General features: G+C 37.6%; 1 protein-coding gene across 1 annotated transcript in view; it reads right to left on the reverse strand.

Annotated features, from left to right (window-relative positions):
- The window catches only part of LOC126248213 (F-actin-capping protein subunit alpha), a 43,017-nt gene that overhangs the window by 13,256 nt on the left and 5,794 nt on the right, over positions 1-23,967 (reverse strand). The window contains exons 3-6 of the mRNA XM_049949037.1: positions 12,655-12,706; positions 8,279-8,450; positions 6,543-6,721; positions 1,865-2,015 (exon numbers count right to left, since the gene is read on the reverse strand). Coding sequence (XP_049804994.1) covers positions 1,865-2,015; positions 6,543-6,721; positions 8,279-8,450; positions 12,655-12,706 — 554 coding nt within the window. The remainder of the gene's footprint in view (positions 1-1,864; positions 2,016-6,542; positions 6,722-8,278; positions 8,451-12,654; positions 12,707-23,967) is intronic.

Genomic DNA, 23,967 nt, shown 5'->3' on the forward strand with positions numbered 1-23,967 from the left:
CATGGGCTGGGAAGTACTGCCTCATCCCCCTTACAGTTGATTTAGCACCTAGTGATTTCCATTTGTTTGGTGCACTGAAGGAGGCATTACGGGGGAAGAGGTTCCAGGAAGACGAGGACGTGAAGAAGTTTGCGAGAAATTGGTTCAAACATCAAGATAAAGAGCTCTTTGCAGCTGGAATAAAAAAGCTTGTAGCCCATTGGAACAAGTGCATAAATGTTCAAGGGGATTATGTTGAAAAGTAGAAAAAGTATTGTTTTGTAAACATAAACGCTCTTTTCTCCAGACCAATTTGTCTCTTTGATTATTGAATGACTCTCGTAATAAAGTGGGAACTGCAATGATTTTACAAAATTTCAGTTGTCTCTCTTTCCATGTTTATGCTTGTTAAGTATTCCCCTCACTGTGCCACATATATGCTGACAAGTATTAGTTTTTTTTTCTGTATATCCATATCTTTACCATATAAAATGTCACCTCCTAGATACTTCAAATGGGCTACCCATTCTATTGGTTTATTGTTGAGGACTATTTTTGTTTGTATTGGATGAATACCTAAAAAGGAAATGGTTTTAGTTTTATTTATCTGTATAATGAGACTTTTCTTATTTAATTTATGTAAAGCCATTTATAATTTATTTTTGTTGTCTTTTATGATAACTTCACCATTATGAATAACATCATGCCAATATGGTTATTCCTCCCAGTATTCAAAAAAATGGCTCTGAGCACTATGGGACTTAACATCTGTGGTCATCAGTCCCCTAGAACTTACAACTACTTAAACCTAACCAACCTAAGGACATCACACACATCCATGCCAGAGGCAGGATTCGACCCTGCGACCGTAGCAGTCGCGCAGTTCCGGACTGCGCGCCTAGAACCGCTAGACCACCGCGGCCGGCCCTCCCAGTATTTGCGTCTTTTCCATACTTTGATAATATCATCTACATAGATATTAAATAATGTTGGTAACAAGCCACACTCTTGTATTTCAGGTCTTACAGTCTGGTGTCGGTAGTAAATTCACAGTCAGTGCATATGTCAAGAGGAATTGCTATGAAGAAAGCTCAAAGCAATTCACAAACAGTCTGTTTTTAAAGGCAAAGGAATGATAGCAACTAAATATTTATTACAATATGTGTTCCAATTTACTCAATTTTACCACTAAAATGGAATAGAATGCCTGGTTCATAAGAATTTAGAGACTTTTTTCAACTGATCTAAACATAGCATGCAGCCAATTATGTTCACTACATGTTATATTTCTGATTCTTTCCTACAAACAGGTTTATTATAAACTAGCAATATACGTGTAATGGCTTTGCACATATTATTCAGTGAAGGAAAACTATAGAATGTTAATGTCTGTAGGGTATTCTTGTAAGGCAATAGGTTTCCAGGGTCCTTCATGTTTTAGAAGTACTTCAAACAATGAAATATTTTCTTTTTACTCGCAGATTGTTTTCAATTTTTTAAACCGGTTTTAATTATCAAACTAATGCAGTATTTAAAATGTAGAGGTCTTCATCTGTTACTTTTACACTCAGTACTCATAAAATACCTTTTAATCTAGGCTTAAATTGTATTGCTGTAAGAGTAGAAACTGCCATTCTAATATATGGTCTGAAGCAGTATGAATGCTCCAGAATGGGATTTTTTTTCCAGCTTCCCCCCCCCCCCCCCCCCCAAGAGGATCTCCTGTTTGGATTCCCTTGTGATCTATATCCCATCTACTGAGCCTCGCCCCCCCCCCCCCCCCCGCCGCCCCCCAAGTAATTTAGTGCCGGTGACACCCATGACTGTTTATTACATACAGAATTGCACAACCTACAAGCAATGGTGGTAAAAAAATTACACTCACACTAATTATGAGGGATTCCTTGACATCCTTGGAACTAACTAGTTGAACATTCCCATCTTCATAATAATGCACTTGTACTTTCAGCAGGCCACGTAACTCTGCTGTACCAGAGGTAAATGTGACTGACCACTGTGATCGCCACCGTCCATTCCTGAAATAATTTCCAGATTATTACAATTAATGGTTGCTGTTAATGCTACACATTACAAAATGTATTACTTGTTATAGCAATAGAGTTACATTCAAAATGCCACTCAAATTTCTCATTATGCCATCTCTGTTACTATGAAATAGTCTACACTGATCTGTTTCAGATTGCTCGCCGAGGGCAAATGGCTCTGAGCACTATGGGACTCAACTGCTGTGGTCATAAGTCCCCTAGAACTTAGAACTACTTAAACCTAACTAACCTAAGGACAGCACACAACACCCAGCCATCACGAGGCAGAGAAAATCCCTGACCCCGCCGGGAATCGCTCGCCGAGGGCAGCCGGGCGGTCATGGACTTGGGGTGGGTAGGGATGGGCAAACAACTGACATGCGGACAGTCTTGCATCAGTCTTCACACACAAAGATCTTCACTTAAAACTTCCGGGCTGATAGGCCGTGGTCGACGTATAAAACTCGACCCTGACGTTTCGTCTCTGATTGCAGGAGACATCTTCCCAGGTACAGCGACGAACTGCTGTTTGTGCACACCACTTCTTCACAGACAGATAGTTGCATTTGGGCAGAAGATGTGTGCAAATCTGGAAGATCAAGCTGGAGGTCTGAGCAAAAGTGCTCAAATCTGTGAGCACCAACCTCATCTGCACAGACAAATCTTACTATGTGGACATGAGTTTGCTGCAAATCTGACATGAAAAACTTATTTGCCTCAGCTGTTTGTTCAGTCTATTGTTTCTTCTGTCTCTGGGCACAATGAATTTTAAAAGACAGATACATGTCAGTGCTCTAGGGAGTTCATTGCTGAATTTGTTGTTGGTGTCACACGTTTGTGGGAAACTAAGAGCAAGGAATACAGCAATCCAGATAAGAAGGCAGATGCTTATAATTCATTTAATAGAGAAATTACTAGCAGCTGACGCTACAGCAAAAAGGGGTGGGGAAGTGCAGTTGTGGACTGTTCACTGCCAAGTGACAAAATCTATTCGATCTGGCACTGGGAACAATGAAATATATAGACCAAGTTTGTGATACTTTTACCTCTGCTTTCTGAGTGATGATAACAATAGTAATCATTTCATGAAACAGAGATGGCACAACATGTTGATAACTTAACCAAAATTTTCAATTTTGCTTGCTTTGCACTAAGAATGTATCAACATTATGCAACTGTATAGAAAAAACAAAGGGTCCTATTTATTCTAAAGAAGAGTATAGTCAGAATATTGTGTTAAGCTGATAATGGAAAGTCTTGCAACAGCACCTTTATGGTACTTGGTTTACTTCTAATGTACCGCGTGGTTCATAACAAGAATGAATTAGAGGTGACATGTAGAATTCATTACCACATCCCTAGCAGCAGAACTTTCCAGACAGACTATGAATCACTGTCTAGAGTTCGAAATGGAGTTTTATACTTTGGCGCAAAAGCATATAACAAGTTCCTGGTGGAATTGAGGCATACGAGACTGGAATAGAAGGGAGAACCGATAGAGGTACTCAGGGTACCCTCCGCCACACACCGTCAGGTGGCTTGCTGAGTATGGATGTAGATGTAGAACAAAGTTCTGACTCATGAAAGAAACTAACCAACAGTTTGTTGCCCACACCAATAATATCTGACAATATACTGAGTTTCAAACATGTTTAAAACTCTCAGAATTGAGGTACTTCATTTGGGTTCATGAAATTCTCCTCATGGAAGGCGTAAACAGCTTCACATGTGTTGGGTAAGATTTCACTGAATTCTCACTTTGAAATTGCTGTAGAAAATTCTAGATCCTTGCAGCTTCTTCCTACTTCCAGGAATCTTAATGTAACCACTAGCCATTCACTTGGGGGAATTACTCTCTCATATAAGAATTTTTCTGTGTTATATGAGAAATTATGAGTGTCAAAAGATAATTGTTCCCAAATCCATCTGCAAATAAGACTTATGGCAGTCACTGGGTTTGCCTTGCAACTTACCAAGAAAGCTTCTGCATGAAAACTGCTTTTGGTTCAGCAGCCACTGCCTGGACCATTTTCTGTTTCTTATATTTTGTATACTTTTTTTGGACCATGGGTTGTGAACACAAGCCTTAACAGAATTTCCTCCATTAAAAATTTCAGAGTTTAGTCCTTGCTACTGAAATTTCCTTCATAGACTGATAGGTGACATGAGCAGTAGATAACAATTTGTGCTGTGTGGACATACAACATTTGCAGCAATTTATTGTCAACACAGATATCTGCGCAGACATATCATTGCATGCAGATGGGCCTTGTAGCATAGGTGATCATAGTCTGTTGACCGAGCACAGGTGGTCAGCAACGGCCAAGCAGCTCACAAATGCGCAAAAAGCATGCAATTTGGCTGTTTAGTGGCTTGCCTACACAACCAGTGCCTGCCCGCAGGTGAGCTGAAAGGCACTCGTGGGTGCTCATGCCCGATATGGCAGTGCTGGAACGGCCTGCTTTACACAGTTGTGGAAAAAATTAAAATCCCTCAGACAATGTTTCAATATTTCTGTCATTTTATGAAAATGCAACCAATAATATTGACACCAGCCAACTGGTTACCACATTTTTGGATTTTCTTTCACAAATTAATAACCAACAATATTTCACCCATCTCTAAAAATAAATTGGATGTACCCTTTTTACTTTCAGATACAAGGGCTGATAAACACACTTGAGAGAGTAATTTTTATTGGCCTGGTTTGTATCTTTCATCATAGTAATTTAAATTACACTGGCACATTAACATTCCAAGACCTACTTTTACACAAAATATTTTTGTTAAAAGTTTAATTAAGTAGGTGGTGGTGGTATTACGGCACATAACAATATGGTTACTAATGTCCTTGCTGAATATGGGTATTCACTGAACTGTGGAAAGAAGTCTTTCTTCAAAAGAAATAATACTGAGAGGGAGACAGACATACACTGAGGCAACAACAATCATAACATACCTACTAATATCGTGATGGATCTCCTTTCGCCTGGTGTAGCAACTTGACACGGCATGGCCTCAACAATTTGTCTAGCCATGCTGCCTCTATAGCCATCCATAATTGGGAAAGCATTGCTCATGCAGGATTTTGTGCATAAATTGACCTCTCAATTATGTCCCATAAATGTTCAGTGGGTGGCCAAATCATTCACTCAAATTGTCCAGAATGTTCTTCAAACCATTGGCGAATAATTTTTGCGCAGTGACATTGTGCATTGACATCGATATAAATTCCATCATTGTCTGCAAACATGAAGTCCATGAATGACTGCAAATCGTCTCCAACCAGCTGAACCTAACCATTTCCAGTTGATGATAAGTTCAGTTGGACCAGAGACTCCAGCCCATTCCATGTAAACACAGCCCACACCATTATGGAGCTGCCACCACAAGCTTGCACAGTGCCTTGTTCAAAACTCAGATCCATGGCTTCAAGGGGTCTCCACCACCACACTGAAACCTTACCATCAGCTCTTACCAACTGAGATAAGGACTTATCTGACTACGCGACAGTTTCCCAGTCATCTAGGGTTTGCCCAACTTGGTCACAAGCCCAGGAGACATGCTGTCTGCAATGTTGTGCTGTTAGCAAAGGCACTTGTGTCGGTCATCTGCTGCCATAACCCACAGACACCAAATTTCACTACACTGTCCTAATGGATACATTCGTTGTACAACCCACATTGATTTCTGTGGTCATTTCACACAGTTTTGACTGTCTGTTAGCACTGACAACTCTACGCAAATGCCACTGCTCTTCGTTGTTAAGTGAAGGCCATTGGCCACTGCATTGTACTTGGTGAGAGTTAATGCCTGAAATTTGGTATTCTCGGCACACTCTTGATCCTGTGGTTCTTAGAATACTGAATTCCCTAACTGCTTCTCAAAAGGAACGTCCCATGTGTCTAGCTCCAACTACCATTTCACGTTCAGAGTGTGTTAATTCACACCATTCGGTCACGATCACATCGGAAACATTTTCACATAAATCGCCCGAGTACAAATTACAGCTCCACTAAAGCACTGCCCTTTCATACCTTGTACATGATACTATCACTGTGTGTGTATGTGCATATCACTATCCCATGACCTTCGTCAGCTCCGTGTATATTAGCAGTTTTTATTTCGCTTATTTATTTTGTAAATAACAATGTCAACATATAGGGGACAAGAAAATATTCCTTCCAGAAGAGACCTGCAGAATGAGCTAACCAGCCTCCTATCTCCCCCCCCCCCCCCCCCGAACACACACACACAAAATGGAAGTACAAATGACAAAGATGTTGATCAATTCAGGTTAGCGCAATTTGAGACTACTTTCATACATCAGCTGTATTTGGAAACATACAGCAATGTGACTATTTTAAGATTTGGGGACAACAGCCTTAAAGCTAATTAAACTAAGAACACAGAATAAATTGAGATCACTTCTATCCTCGCTCATCTCTAATAAAATGTAAGTTACTCTACCATAATTGTGTGCATGACCTCATTCCAATTGAAATAATGGTTACACACCAGTAATTTTTGGGCTGGAACTGATGATCTTCTATACAAGCTGTGAGTGTAATTTCATCACCATCACTTTTGCCGAAAACACTACATACACCGTGTTTATAATGGCTGGCAATGTAGTGGCTGAACTCTGCATCCAAGGCCGCTCTCCAAGGCTCAGATACGGCATCTGGTTCCCAATGCTTCAAAAGTAAAAGTATGAAGTATTAATAAATGTTTACAACTGGTTTCATAATCATCGTAGAATACAGCAAAACCTGAAAAATGATAGAAGAGACTTAAGCTTGCTACTTACAATGTCTCTGTTTTAAAGCATTTAAAGTGCCAGAAGTTAAATATCTTACGTTTCCAAGAATACAGAAGAAAATTATCTTTCCTTTTGAAGTTACTTTTTTGTGCTATCTGTTTCTGAAATCATGTTATAGTATTCAAACAGACGAACTTTGTGGCCCATTAAAGTAGTTTATTAACTTTCACATACAAATTGCTGTGGCACTTTAACATTGTTGGACTTGCTTTTGCCTCTGATCAAATACTTCTATATGTATTTTATACACAATGACTAAGATTTATATTGTGTACAGCATTTTCTTTTGCAATGTTGAGGTATACCACATTTCATCTTTTTTATTTACAGAAATTAGACAACAGTGAGAGAATTTACCAATTTTTTTGTCCAACTTCCTACATGATTTATTACTGCTTTATCTATTATTTTATTTAAATTACATACACTTTATTCAAAAGAGGAAGAAGATTAGTGTTTAATGACAAATGACAACACAGTCACTGGAGAAACAGTACAAGCTCACACTGGTTGAGGAGGAGGCAGCAATTTGGCTGTGCCCTTTCACAGGAACAATTCCAGCATTTGCCTTAATCAATTTAGGGAAATCGTGGAAAACCTAAATCAGGATGGGCAGACTTGGATTTGAACCAGCATCATCCTGAATATGAGGCCAGTATGCTAACCACTGGCAACACCTAGCTTGGTATATTCATAAGAAGACTGAGAACATTCCATTTATCAGTAATTGGAATGTTATAGTATTGTCATACTAACTTTCTGGACAAAAATTAAGGTACTATAATTCAGATCACGTTTGGCACAAACTGTGGATCAGTTCCCCATTCACACCTTAACTAAAATTTCATTTCATGATCATAACAATGTGATAAAAATAATGGATTACAATGCCTCTACAAGCTGTTACACTAGTCACATTTAATGACAATTTTATTGGATTTTTTTACCTTACACACAGAGAAAAAAATATTCACTACCACTTTTCAAGGAACATCCTCTGCCACAAAGCATTGCTTCAATGTAGTGTGTCAGTAGAAAATCACATTATGTTTTATAATTATACCGAAAATGAAGGCTGGGATTATGAGTAATTAGAAAAATATCTCACAAATAGCTATAATTAAAATAGTCCTCTCTCATATTAATTTCTAAAGCATGCACTGAATATTTTATCAGTTTCTGAATCAATACACTATTTCCTTAAACCAATAAGGTGCTATCCAAGAATATTGTGACACTGCTACAAACAGGGCAATATTGTTAGCAATAAGTTGAATAAGTTGTAGTGATTAGGTTATAAGTGCTAGAGGTGGGCTGGGGTGGTGGGGAACAGGCTCTCCAACTTATAGCGAGAAGAAAGGGACAAGTGGAGGAGAAGGTGTAGGGGAAGATGGGCGAGAAAAACAGAGGGGATGTATTTATATATAATTACCTGATAGTCTGATGCTTCTTTCCTCAAGTGATCATATCTGAAACTCTGCCTTGATCTAGGATCATAAAATCTTGAAGAACCAAGGTCATTATGTTCAGTAATAAGGACTGCCTGTTCAGATCCTTCTATTTTCACTGGTGTCAGCTGATCCTTGTTGTAATGAGCAAATGCACTGAAAGGAGAGAGAAAGAATGAAAATAGCACAGTATAAGTCGGACATACTTAATGTAGATTTTATGCAGAATACATTACTGATACTAAAGTTTCAATTCAAATTAAAATGATAATGAAAATAAGAGAAACCACGAGTGTGTTATCAGGTATGGTTGGACCATGTCTTGTTGCTTGTATTTTCACTAAGGCCACAGAGTGTCATGCTGGATCTTAAAGAATAAGGATTTGCAATTGTAATTAGAAAAACAAATGGCTGCAGACAATCAGTTAAAAGCAGTCTCATTGCCTCACTCACATGGCAAAGTGGTAGCACCATCACTAACTGAAACTCTATAAAGGATGTTTGCCATCAAAAACTGGCCATTGGTAAACTGTAATATACAAGTGAGGCCCTATACTACATACTATTAGTTACATTTACCAACTTTTAATTAAGAGTAGGAGAAAAAAACTAAGAGATGTGAATCAAGTTAATTGGTTCCGTCCATCTCCCAGAAAACTCCTTAAAAGATAATTGTGCTCACCACTTTCGGTAATGAAAAAGAAAGAAAAACTAAAATCCAGCTCTAAAGTTGCAACAATATACCATAACACAGTGATAAAAAGTGAATTACATACGACGTTGTGACATACATTGTTAAGCCAACATCCTAAGCACTGTCCAGAACTTTTACATATAAAAAAATTACAACACTTACATACAAAAAATTACAACTTGCTATTGTAGTAACCCGCACATTACAGAACATCTTCCACCACTACCATGGCACGTGTCCATATGAACGCTCAGAGTAGTGCAACAGTTGGATGCTTCAGGCCTCCACCACAGGCTGCCAACGTTGGTCTGGCGCTTCTATCGCCCACAGCGGATAGCAAGCGGACATGGCTAGCAAATGCTTCTTATATAACCATGTACCAGCTCCTGCTAATAAATAGTTGGTTTCTTATGATTGTGTTCAGAGTCAGAACACAAGTGGCGGTAAGTAAAACTTTCATGTACTCAACTTCAGTGACTGATTTTTTGTGTAACTTATTCACGGAGATGTTACTTCAATCCCCTCTCAAGGCTACATTAACTGTTCAGCCTCCAGTGTCTCGGGTCTCTGCCATATGATGACACTGACGATGATTGGGAGGCTTATGAAGAATAGCTCTGCCAGTACTTCGTTGCATTCTGGGTGACAGGCAAAGAAACTTAAGGCTTCGTTTTTATCACGGATTCCTCGTTGTATGTACCAGTTTTGTCACTTAGCCCCTTTGTCAGAACTGGCCTCACTGTCTTTTGATGAAATGTGTAGTGTGTTGCCTTCTTACCTTGTTCAATGGTTTTGGACAATGGTCCTCAATTTTTGACTTAGTGCTTTGAAGATTTTTGTTCACACAATGGTATCCGCCACATCATGGCACTTCTGGTACATCCACAATCTAATGGCGAGGTGGAACATCTCATGAGATCCTTCAAAATGCAAATGTGTCACGGAATTTCCATCAGAGGAGGCCCTTACTTTTTTCCCCAGTTTCTGCAAAATGACTGCAATTGGAGAAACGAGCCCGAAAGAAATTATGCATGGCTGGTATCTGTAGACACTGCTCTATCTCCTGCAGCAGCACTGCTGGCACTTCTGGATACATTTGGTGAAGTGCTTGTACAGCACTAAGCAAGTCAGAACAGGCAAGTAACCTTGTACGGTGATGCCTGTGAATCTTCTCCAGTGCCATCAAAATGCCATGTAATTCCGCATCACAATTTGTAAATTGTTCTCGAAGACACACTTTGAAAACCTTATTAGGGAAAACAGCAGAACAACCGAGAACATTCTCTTGTTGGGATCCAACTGCATAAACAATGATAAAACTGTGATACATACATAAAATGGAAAAAAAGTTGTAAAAATGTAACCTGGAGTACAAAGTTTCTGAGAGATTAGTGGAGTTATAGGGTAATAAAAACTTTTTCTGTTCTTCATTTATGGTTCAGTCAGCCATGGCATGCAAAACTGCATGCCATGCATAAATACATACAGTATGTGGCTTGGTCATCTCCGTTTTGCCTGATCCTTCTCAGAAGTACTCCGTACAGTGTGACATTTCATTTAGCAGTGTGGTGCAGCATTTATCGGTTGGCACGACTTCCTTCAGTTCAGCAGAATTGCAGTGCCAGTGCTGTTTATCCTTCGCTATATATTCTGGGTGTAAAGGAATTCACAGGTCCAACAGCTGTTTGCACTAAATTAGGCAAGTCTAGCGATCTACTGTCAAAAGCTTTCAAAAATGAATGGAAATTACAGTAGAAAGGGATGAGAATTCTCAATTTCTATTATGCAGTTGTGTAGTTGACAGATAGTGCATATTTGTTACTGAATGATATAGTAACACGCTTCAGAAATAGCTTACAGGTTCAGTTGATGATGAAATGGCAAAAACTTAAAATGATCGACAGACGAGTTCATTGTTCCGTACTTCAAGTTGCACTTTGTGCTGAATTTGCAGGCATGAAGCATATGATTAAATTCTTAGTACAAATAGTAAATTTTCTGAAGGAACAGGCATTATTCCACTGTCAGTTGCAACAGTTTTTGATGGAATTGGATGAAAAGAAACTTACAAATTACTGCAAAGTACATTGGATAAGTCAATGGGCATGCCCGTAATAATTCGTTTTAAAACCATATAGTCGAATTTTTGAAAGAAAAAGGAAATCAGGAATGAAAATTAAAGCATCCTGAATGGATTGCAGATCTCTCAAAGTAGACTTTGCTACAAGCTGCTCACAGTAAGCCAACAGAAGGTGGGAAACAACTTATTTCTGATTTGATAGACATGCATTTAAAAAGAAAATTGTGTTTTGGCAGGAACAAATTCTGATAAAAAATATTTTACACTCACTGGCATTACAGAAAATGCGAATTCTGAAGAATTTGTTTAGGCAGTGAAGGAATTACAACAGTTTTCCAAACATTTTGAGGACACTACAAACTTTATATCAGTTTCCAAGCTGTTTGAGAGGCCATTTGTCTTTTCGGTTGAAAGTATCCCCGTGCTTGTGCAGACGGAACTGCACTCTTATTCCCGTTTACGGGGTGGCTATTTAAACAACTAAGACTCCCAGGTGTGAGGAGGAAGATGGTATCAAGAAGCTCCTGATAAATTAATGGCAAGTAGGAAGCAGGGGTGGGGGTGGGGGGTGGTAGCATACCACAATAATGAATCTTCTTTCTTCACAGATGAACTGTATACCAGCTATAAGCACAGTTTAATTGCAGTTTTTTAACACTGATAATTTATATGAAATAATATTCATACTATTAACTTATTTTGAGATATTAAGCATTTTAAAAGTTTTGATTTACAGAACTCAATAAAATTAATTTTCAATGCTAGGTTAAAAATGCAATTTCCTGAAATTTCCTCAATTTTTCCAGGTAAAATGTAATTCCCTGAGAATTCCAGGTTTTCCAGAAGAATTGCGAGCCTAGTTTATAAGACAAATTCTTTTCGTTTAAAACTGTTCAGGAGTTCAAAGTTTTTGTCCTTGGGAAATGAGGCTGCAGATGTTGTACAATATGTGGCTAAGGACTTTTTTTTTATTATGAAACTAAATCCATCAGGATTATGTGGCAACCTGAGTGACAAAAATCTGTGAAATTGTCTGCACCTGTCTGTAACACAACAGTTTGTACCAGATAAAAATTTAATTATGCATTTAGAGTGCCAAAAATAATTAATATTGAAAAGTAGTTTTGTTTGTGACCTATGTTGCTGAGAAATAGGAAATATGAAAAACCAAGCTGCAGGAAAGACATCCAAACTTCCTCGCATGACTGCACTGTCAACTGAATGCATCACTTAGGCAGTGTGGTGTGGTAAGTGCCCAGCCAGGTGACAGAGCTCTGCACACATGGTGAATTCTTGGCGGTCCCTGATATATGTCTTAACAAGATAATTCTGAAATAATAAGTAGGAAAAATTCATTTTCCATGACCTGTCATTATGGGTACCTTTTACAAATCAATATTAACAGCACAACCAACTGCACAATAAAGAAAGCTGTTCTTTTGCAAACAGTAGAATTTCACTATGCATCAGCACCCAGGATTCCAATGACAACTTTTTCTACTTCCAGCATAAATTAATGAAAAAGATCAATTATCTCGTGGAACATCTTATTTGCAATTTGCCAAGACAAAATGACTGTTACTTACACAGACGCACCCTCCTTCAGCAAATTGTCATTATTCAGTAGGATTCGTACATCTGAAACAAGAATGGAATAAATCTGAAACTCAAATTATTACACAACATAAAGAACACTGACTTACCAATTTATCATCTCTGAATATGTTTTTAATACTATTACAAGAACCAAAAGGAAACACTAAGAGTGGAAGACCAACAACAAAGTGCTTGGAGTAAAAAAATGTTGCAAGACAAGGCTGCAGTCTTTTGCCCCTACTGTTTAATCAACACATGGAAGGAGCAATGATGGAAAGAAGAGAAAGGTTCCAGAATGGATTAAAATACAGGATGAAACAGTATCAGTGATAAGATTTACTGATGACACTGCTATTCTCAATGAAAGTGAAGAAGAACCTACGGACCTGTTTAACAGAATGAACAGTCTACCAAGTACAGAATATAGATCAAGAGTAAACCAAACAAAGATGAATGTAATGAAGTAGCAGAAATAAGAACAGTGAGAAGTGTAACATCAAAATTGGTGAGCACAAAGTACACGAAATTAAAGAATTCTGCTAACTCGGAAACAAAAAAACCATGACAGGCAAAGCAAGGATGACATAAAAAGCAGACCAGCACAAAGAGGGGAAAAAAAAAAAAAATACTAGCATCAAACATCGGCCATAAATTAAGGAAGAAAATCCTGAGAATATATGTTTGGAGCACAGCATCGTGTGATAGTTAATCATGGAGTAGGGGAAAACTGGAACACAAAAGAACTGAAGTGTTTAAGATGTAGTGCTGCAGAGAAATATTTAAAATTAGGTGGACTGATATGATAAAGAATGAGGAAGTTCTCCAGAGAATCTGTAAAGAAAGGAACATATGGGAAACACTGACAAGAAGAAGGGACAAGATGACAGAACATGTGTGTAAGGCATCAGGGAATAACTTCCAGGTACTAAATTGAGCTGTGGAGAATAAGAACTGTAGGGTGATACAGAGATTGGAATATATTCAACAAATGACTGAGGACATATTGTGCAAGTGCTACCCTTTAGATGAAGGGGAGAAGAATTCATGGCAGGTCACATCAAGCAAGTCAGATGACCGACGACTAAAAAACACCATTACCTTTGTGATAAATTCAACAGTAAGTAAATTTTTTTTAGAAATGAATGAAAATTATAGAAGGTGATGAGCAATAGAGTCCAAACAAACAATCAGAAATAAAAGTGGAAGTACACTGAATATATTAGTGTACGATCTACAAAAATTCTAATTACATAAGGCTTTTAAACATTTGTTTACTGTACATATCAGTTATAATCTTGGTTCTTGCTCAACACAATATGTAAAAAAAAAAGTCTATATCTCCTGTTAGTAGAACTTCACCAATTAGGTGGAACTGCTCTCTGCTACACCTCTCCGACAGTGGCAAAGCAGAAAATGATTAAACTTCCTGATCTTGAACATTCATGTGACATTAGAAAGATGTGGGACACAATTTCAGCCAGTACCATTGTTCCTATTGTTACTCTTAAAGGATTCACTACGCTGAAGCTTGTGTAAAAATTTTTGGAGACCAAGTGCATCATATGATGCAAATGATGTTTCTTAGCACAGATGCTATCTTTCAAGATGAAAAGGCTTCAAATTCTCAGTGTCGCACTGTGGTGTCACAGCCAGACACCACACGTGCTAGGTGGTAGCTTAAATCGGCCGCGGTCCCGTAGTACATGTCGGACCCGCGTGTCGCCACTGTGTGATCGCAAACCTAGCGCCACCACAAGGCAGGTCTCGAGAGACTGACTCGAACTCATCCCAGTTGTACGGACGACAGAGCTAGCGACTAGACGTACGAAGCCTTTCTCTCTCATTAGCCGAGAGACAGAATAGCCTTCAGCTAAGTTAATGGCTACGAACTAGCAAGGCGCCATTAGCCTTACAGTGATTGTAATTAGAGTCTCACTTGTGTTCACCATAGAGATGTACAAGAAGAAATTAAAGATAAGTATATGAGAAACTCCGTTCTTTTCTTCATAGCATTAATTACGTATCCTGTTCCAGTACTTCACGCCCGTCTGCGTTAGTCTCGCGTGCCTTTTTAAGCCACCTCTCTCTACAAGGTGTTGGCCCAGCTGCTGACACATCACGCACAGTTCTGGCAAAATGTGAAAAATGTGTATGGAACTCAGCACCTGATACAAGATGTGAAATCACCAAACTTGCATTCCAGCATCTACCATTTGCTTGAAGTACCCAGTCTTCTGGTATTTCACTCTTCTATCAATTCTAACAGAACTATGAGCTGCAACAGAAGAAAGTTCCTCTACAAATAAACAGTATTTCCTTGTGCCCACTGGATGAAGAATCACAGTTCTGGCCAAACATGTCCAATACTTGCTAATCTTGTTTGTTCAGACATTTCCATTGATACTGATAAGCAACAATAAATCTCTTCAGCACAGTGCCACTGAACTCTTTTACTGAGTCTAAATAGCAAAGCAGGTTACTTGCATACCACATTGCTCTGTAGGGTTGCATGGTACTAGTACTGCAATTAGTCACGTGTAAAAATGCCTACCAAACTAGGAGGGGGGGGGGGGGGGGAATCACATGCAATGTTCATTAGGTGTGACTGTGGAATTTTATGTGGCGCCAAACCTACAAATCCAAAGATCCAGATAGTAAATTTAACTCAGTAGCTTGCTGGGTGCCAAACTACAAAAAAGCTGTAGTTCAATCCACAGTTGGTCCTAATTTTTTTGCCACTCACTGTTCCTTTCACCCCTGACAATGATATGGATACGCGAAAATTGCCAAGTTGTACCATGGTTCATCTCCACATTAAACAGATATTCCTCTATAACCATCTGGATAAGTCAGTTCAAAAATTGTAGGAAGGCAAGGATATAACACCTCCAATAGAACCCTGACTACAAAAGCACTGTGATGTCCAAGTCAAACTTTGGGCAAAGGACATCTTTAACTTGCCTTATGAAATTTATATAAAAATCAATAGCTTGTGGTTAATGTAGGAATAAATGTGAGGCATGTTACACAGACCTATAATGCTATATTACTATGAACAAGAAATCTGCATTTCTGAAATAATCACTGATGTTCACAGACTATCACAATTCATAATCTAAATAAACTATTGTTTCAAACTCAAATATTTATTAAGATATTGCAAAATTGATATCAGAAAAAAAGGAACTCTAAGCAACTAATGTGTCTCCAAGAAAATACAGACATATATTGCATCTAGCTAACAATATAAGTAGGAGACTGTGATGGCTTCCTACACTTTCAAAGTGATTTACATAAACATCCACCACAAAGTTTGTGTTCAATAGGTAATAATAACACACTATTAAAAAACTTCAGCTGCAAAATCCAAGGGAATATTGATTAACACCACTGATTTTCGATAAACTGCTGTGGCGAGGCCAGCAAAACCTGTCATAATCTAAATCTTCATTAGCAAATGACAAAATTTCCAGTTGGACAAAAACTATATTTTCTACAGAATTTTTCAAATCTCTACCATACTGACTTTCCTTGGAATGAGACACAATCTTTCGACTGTGAAACAAATCTTCAGCAGTGGTGCACTCCATTCTGGTACTAAATCACATATTAGTCTAGTAACAAGAGTTAAAACATTCTCTTTTTTTAGTGTTGTATTTATTTACATTTTTTTGGAAGCATTCACTTGCTTCAGAAGTTTAGGTATCACAAGCAACATAGCCAGAATTATGCCCATCTATAAACAAAAGCATCCAAAAGTAATTTTCACTTTATAAGGCAGAAAGCTGTATAAAGTGCGGATACCAATAATCTTGTTACTCTTGCTCACAGAATGCCATTGTTGCCCATCAAATGTAACTGTTAATGTTCAATGCCTCTAGGATTTTTTATCAACAAGCATATGTGAAAGAATGTCAGATGGACACATTTTTCGTGTTGTTTCTGAGTGGAACTATAATGTGCACTTTCTCGTCTTTATCCCTATATAACCTATACTTGTGCAGCAATCTTTTTTAAGTAACAAAATGAAACTGATTATCCTCTTAAAACGGCTTCTGAATATGGGATTTATATTTTTGGCTTTCACTGCACATGCTTCAGTTTCACCAAGGATACTTTTCTGTGTCTCATTAAAAAGAAGCTTTTAAGTATACACATGTTTTTATGTTCGTCATTAACACACAAAATGTATCCCACATATACAACATGAATTTACATTTTTCAGGCAGCTTCTGGTCAGCATATTTATTATGCTTATTGGGAGTCAAATGTTAGCAGTGACTCTGGCCACTTATGATACACCACATTACTTACATGACGGAAATATGGGGACAATGAACTCCCAGTTATAAGTACTGCACAGTCAAAGGAGAGAGCATATGATAAATTTTGCTCCAGGTACTTCAGTGTGTGGAACTGTAAATGCTTCCAAAATTTCACCATCCTTATGCAAACTATCAATTCACCCATTTACGACTTTCTGGCAAACTAATTCATGGCCTTTTCCATTGATCCATTTTATCTCAAATTCATGTGCCCAGTCTCATTTATTTTACTCTAAATCAGTAGCTTACTGCATAGATTTTTCTTTATTTGCTTCTTAGTGCAATGCTGAGATGGTACGGGAGGGTAGGGGGGGGGGGGGGACTGAGCCAACAAGCTTATGACTGGGAGAGAAATTTGCCATTGCTTTAAGACTAATCGGTAAATTTTACTTCAATGCCTAAAATAACTGTAAAATGAAAAACATGAATTTTATTTCTTTTTAATAAGAATTCAATGTTCTATCTTGATTTTAAAATCAGAGTCACAAAACAAGAGCCCTAGAAGTTACAAATTTTGACTGGTCTTAGGAACAACATCAGGGACAGGAAAGGGAGGTAATGACAGTGGCACGTAAAGTGCCCTCCGCCACACACCGTTGGGTGACTTGCGGAGTATAAATGTAGATGTAGATTCATTATATAATCTACCCAAACAGAGACACGTGTTAGAAAAAGGATTTACCCTATTTACATTGGTTTCTGGAAGGAGGCAAACAACTTTTTGACCACATATATAAATTATCAGCAGGAAAAAAGTGGACAATAAGTGTGACCTCTTTCCTATCACAGCTCTTCTTCAAAGTACATACAAACATTTTGACATGGTTCCCAGACAACTGTTAGCAATTAATGTCTCAGCTTCAGGACTTCTATAAACTCATGGAAGCACTACTCACTGGCTTAGAATTTATTATCAGTGGGCTGTGCCTCACATTTTTTTTTTTTTTTTTTTTTTTTTTTTTTTACAGTCATTATGCAACACTATATGCTATAGTGAATATTAACTGACTTGCACATGACTCACCACTCATCCTATGGCAAAAGCACACAGTCACACAAATTGTAGTAAATGAATAGTAATAATACAAGGGTACAAAACTTATCTTAAATTTTAAGTTTATGGTGTCAATCTTGCCCATAAATAGTCCATGTTACTGATGGTATGAAAGTTGCCCAAAACATATTCACATCAACTGACATTATTCCAGTTATTTGTAAACATTAGTTCCTACAATAAACACTATAATTTATAAAGAAAGTTAAAGGCTCATGGCACAAGCTCTTACAAATTGTAGTGGTTTGAAGAGTTCTGTGATTGACTAACATCAAACAAAATCTCACATCAATTGAATAATTGTGCCTGGTAAATATACCTCCCATCCCCCCAATTGCTAATGTGTTATCTGTGACCCATTATCTTAATTATTCATTCAAAGTTTTCAGACAGACCTTTTTAAAACTATTCTGTCCTTGAAGTAAAACAATACTTCCTTCGTAAAAATATGTTATTGAATGATTGTTTACATCTTTGTGTGTGTTAAACCACTTTTAATTATTGTGGCAACAATAAAATTAGAACAACATTTATTGTATTCTATGTTAGTGAGTCATTACCTGGTAATTTGTAACTCTGATATTGTATACATACAAGTCAATATATATAAAAGTATCTTCTTTTTTAACAGATTACTTTCACTGGTTTGGGGTAACAGTTTATTTACTGAATGAAATATTTTCTGTTGAATTAAGATTATTTATTATTGTGACGTAATTCCATGTACATGCTGACACTCCCGATGGAGTGTTTGCAGTGCAGTACCCTGTAAGTGCACACCAGGAGATAACCACTGTAGAAGTTCACTGACTGTATAAGCTAATTTTAGAAACACGTGTAACTTTCTTAATTTATTAACTAGCAACACATTGCACCATTACATGAATTTGACTATAAAAATTGTCATTTGCATTGGTACAAAAATTAATATTTTATACCATGGCACACTTATCATAGCACATTACAGTTACATTCATGGCGGCTTACACACACAACCACTTTCCATGATACTTAATTGTGCATTCAAGTAACCAATAATGGTGCTAATTTCATAGCTTATATTCTCAAATTTTAGCTGTCAAATTCAATACATATTGACATTTCAATCTGTTGTAAATTGCACTTTTGCTTCCTTCCAGGCACAGATGAGTTTCTGGAAGTAAATGCCGATGTGTGCACCTCTGAATATCTTCTCTATTTTCTTTTCTTATAAGTAAGTAATTTCTTACCCAGAATAGATTGTAATTACAAACATAATTTATTGACTTTGGCAACTGATAGAGTACCCAATTAAAACAACAACAAGCAACTTTGCTGGTTAAGTCATATATGCTACAATTTCACTTGAGTCAATAACTGTCAAAAAGACGAGCAGTTCATACACTCCACACACTAAAAAAAATTAGTAAAATTTGAAACACAAGTTAGGATTAGGTGAGGTTTTTTATTCCAGCCACACAGCTTTCTCAGTACTAGTTAAAATCGCAATTAGTTTGGTGAACACAACAGGATATTTTGGCAGTAATGGTGATGGATTGGCACCCGTTTCTATTATACCATATTGGTGGTGGTGGTTGCAACAGTGCCAATAAATATCAGAAGTTACACATGTGGCAAGTAGACAAAAGGCATCATGAAAAACATTACACTAATTCTCATATATCATGTAATTCATTAGCTCTAACTACCATGTTATTTTTTAGATAAATGTTACTGCGAATTAACAACAGCTGCTTTGTAGCAATAAGTAATTTATGAACTGAGTAACTACTAAAAGTCCAATAGACAGACAAATATGGATACACATTTACTGCAAAACCTTTTTATTTGCATTACACTACATTAATAGTTGTTCCATAAATCATGAACACAACATTTCATGATGATGTGGAACGTATCAGTTTAACACAAGTTTTCATTACACTATGTAACCACCTCCTCTTTTTTCCTACTGCATATCACTGTGTAGAATGAACTGTCATTCAGAAATTCTTTTAATTTATTTTTAAACGATGGCTGGCTATCTGCCAGACTTTTAATGCTATTTGGTAAATGGCCAAATATTTTAATTCACCCCTTTCTGTGCTGAAGTCAAATTTAACCCAGAATAGTGAAGACAATCTTCAAGTGTAGTAGCTATGCACTTTGCTATTATCTTTGAATTGGAAAGGATATTAATAACAAAGTCCATATGTGAATATATTTATCTCCATATATCAATATATGGTGAAAACACTGTACCACGCCTCAACAACTGACATACTTAACTTTTAACTTCTTATCATTTGGAGATTTATACTGAATAATTCTGCTTGGCATAGAGTTCAAACTTCAATGCTGCGTACACTCAACATCACACACTAATGATGAGAGTGAACAGACACTTTTGAGAAAGGGAGAACAGGGGAATTTGGCAAGAGGTGGGAGATATTAGACCAACAGTTACGATCAGCCTTAAAGTGAAGAACTAGAGCAAAGGTCAGTCAGGCAATATTAGGAGCTGTAAATCCAGGTAGATTAGTGCACGGAGTTACTGGGATACACAATTCTTCCCCCTCAGTGAACATGTCAACATGCAGGTACATTCTGATGCGCATGATGTCTGAGTATGTTGACTCATTAAGTAGGTATGTGATTTTCAAATGAAACAGTGAGCTGGTTATACACCATGAACACATGACACCAAGAAGCAGATGATAAACTGAAAGGCCAAACATTTAAAAAAGTATAAGGCAATTTATTGATTTGGGAAGATAGTGGGCAAGTAAATTCAATTTTGTGACAGTTCCTCAGAATTACGTTATTCATGCAACAGATGGTTAAAGATTTCTCGCAAAAGTGTCATGGAGTGAGTTAATAAGACACTTTGAGATCTTCTAAATTATAATCTTTCTGTTTCACACAAGAAACAACAACACGTTTGTGTTAATTGAGGGTCTATAATGGAGAGAGGTAGAGTAATATTATTTGTGGATACTGGAATCTGGAAGGAAGGATCTTGAAACTAAAGTTGACCACAGCTAAAATGTAAACATTATTATTCACTGACTACATTTACTTATAAGCAAATACGTAAAATAACAAAATCCAGTATTACTCAACAACACCATCTTGCTGAGAAAACACTACTAATTTCTGCTCTGTTACACATGCTAGACATTCCATTACCTCAGATGTTCAACCTCTACGAAAGACAGGCTCAATTCATCACGCCCCCTTTCTCAGTTAATCCTCTCATATCTTAACTCCTGTACACACTTCTCTCTTTATTTATTAATTTATCTTTTGCTAAATAGGTACATCACCATTTTTGTTTAGATGATTTGATTATTGTACTTATGTTAGTTTTCATGCATTTTTTTGATCAACTTTGTCTTTTCAGATAATGGTGCTACTTGAATGTGCAGTTAAGTTGCCCCATATATGAATTCTGCCAATGATATTTATTTCTTTCAATGACATCATCCTTTCCTACATGTTGAGATGTACAAGTACAAACTCAAATTTTGCAGATCACACACACTAGGAACCAAAGTGACTAAGTGTGTAGACGAGTTTATTCTTGTATGCTAGGTTATAACTTTGGCATGGGAAGGGCAGAACATACTGACTCCATACAGGCACTACTCTTTTTTTGAGTACACACCAAATTTATCAATCAAAATAGCATGAAAATGTGGCTGGGGAGGGGACCAAACAGTAGGTCAATCCCATTAGATTAGGGAAGGATAGGGAAGGAAGTCAGCCGTACCCTTCCAAAGGAAACACACCAGCATTTGCCTGAACTGATTTAGGGAAATCACAGAAAACCCAAATCGGGATGGCCGGATGTAGGTTTGAACCATCGTCCGCCCGAATGTGGGTCCAGCATCCTAATCACTGTGCCACATTGCTTGGTTACAAGTGCAGTTAGCATATAAACCCGACAACATTTTCTCTATTACAAGGACATTAACTTCCAACATGTTGCAAGTTTCTACTGGAGATGTAACAGCCAGTATTCTACCCAATGGAGGGCCTTTTCTATGATAAACAACAGAATATCCCGTCCCAAAGTACATTGGCAAGAAATTAGAATCCAAATAAATGCAATGCATACCATTTTATCCCAAAGCAACGAATCAAAGTAAAGATTTTCCTCTGTAAAAAAATTGTACATTATTTTACACTTACGTACAGTCATGGTAATTCATACATGGAAAAGGTACACTCATAAAAATGTGACAATTAATTAATTTGGGTGGTTTGTTGTTTCAAGCACTATACTGGATTAGTAACATTACACACATATCAGGACAGTGTTAGCGAGCACAATTTGTGCACTTAACTGAATTACAGGGCCCTATCAGTGCAAGTATAAAATATTACAGCTCCAGGCAGCAAGCGAATACAGATTTACACCTTGAATGCAGTGTAACATAAGCTGTCATTGTTGATCATACCACAAACACAATACAAATTAAGACCAATTTCTTCATCCAGATTGTCAGCGAAATCAGGAACAGTTTGATGGAAATTAGATTATAAACATGGGAATTACCTGGTTTTTCACTTCCACTCCACGATCATGGCATCAGATAAGAGGAGGAATGAATGATGTAAAGTTGTGTTTAGTAAAGAGGTCAGATTGTACTGGGGAAATAGTGTTAGTCATTTGTGAGAGTAACACCACCCACTGACCAATTATGAGATTGGATTAAACTACACAGGACCAACCTGAACTATGTGGAGAGTCCTAGCCTCTCGTGTTTTTGGGAGGACACTGAACATTGTGTAATCAACCAACCCGTTATACCACTTTTTCAACACTAGTGACGTGTGTTCTTTCGGTAGGGCATTGCCTGTGCACATACATCTCTCAGCACCCAAAGAGCTCTCCAAGATGTTCATCAAATCCCCCAACCTGTCACCCATTTTGTATTTACAGGTAAATGACAGGGCAGCATGTGCTCCAGTCTGTTTTACCAACAAGATCGGATGCATCTCCACAACACATGGAGCACTGTCTACTAAAATGACATCCTACGTCTCTATGATCATCTTCCCCATAATTGCCAGAAATATGAAAATTTCATTTAAGTAATAATGCTATGAGTTAAAGGCAATTTCCAAGAACATTCACAAAATTTTTGTTTTTAGTACAATGCAATAATTTGTTTGAGCAAGGATCAGGTCAGGATGGACAGACAGAGCAAGAGTCGCCACCCTCCTGAATAAGAGGGCAGTATTTTAGCAAGCGCACTACCTATTTAGTTTGCACCTAGTGTATGATGTGAACGCGATGCATACCAAAATTTTACATTTCACTTGTTGAGTAAGCGAAGCAGCTACTTCATTTGGCATGAAATATTAAACCTAGTCATACATTTTATGTGACTACAGCGAAATACATTCATCATATCCCATGTCATTCCATCTTATTCAATGGGTCTGTGAATGAGGCTTCTCTATCAATCACGGTCCTTTATAAACTTCTCTCCTTCTCTGATCCTGCTTCCAAGTTTGTTCTCCCTGGACAGTGGCACATTTCCCCATATCCTTTCACCTGAGTCATGGTTGTCCTTTTACTCTTTTGTCTCCGAGTTTCAAATTCTATATTAATCTTGGTAGCTTGTTAGCAGTCATTCATCACGGATGTCCATGTTATTTTGTCTTGTATTCTCACAACTAGTGCATGTTTACTTTGATTACCTCATTCCAGATTCTATCCCCCCCCCCCCCCCCCCCCGAGTCTTTCGAAGTAGCTGTTTCCTCTCCATTTCACTATGTTCTATTGGTGGCCCATAGTTTTTCTATGACCATCACCTCACTTTTCTCCTGGCTGTCTTCTTGTGCATGTCACATACAATTTACATTAAACAACTGATCAATGTAAGACAACAAAGCTATTTTTGTCTTACTGTCAACGATGATAAGATTTCCAT

The sequence above is a fragment of the Schistocerca nitens genome, chromosome 3 (genome assembly GCF_023898315.1).
Source record: "Schistocerca nitens isolate TAMUIC-IGC-003100 chromosome 3, iqSchNite1.1, whole genome shotgun sequence".
NCBI lineage: Eukaryota > Metazoa > Arthropoda > Insecta > Orthoptera > Acrididae > Schistocerca > Schistocerca nitens.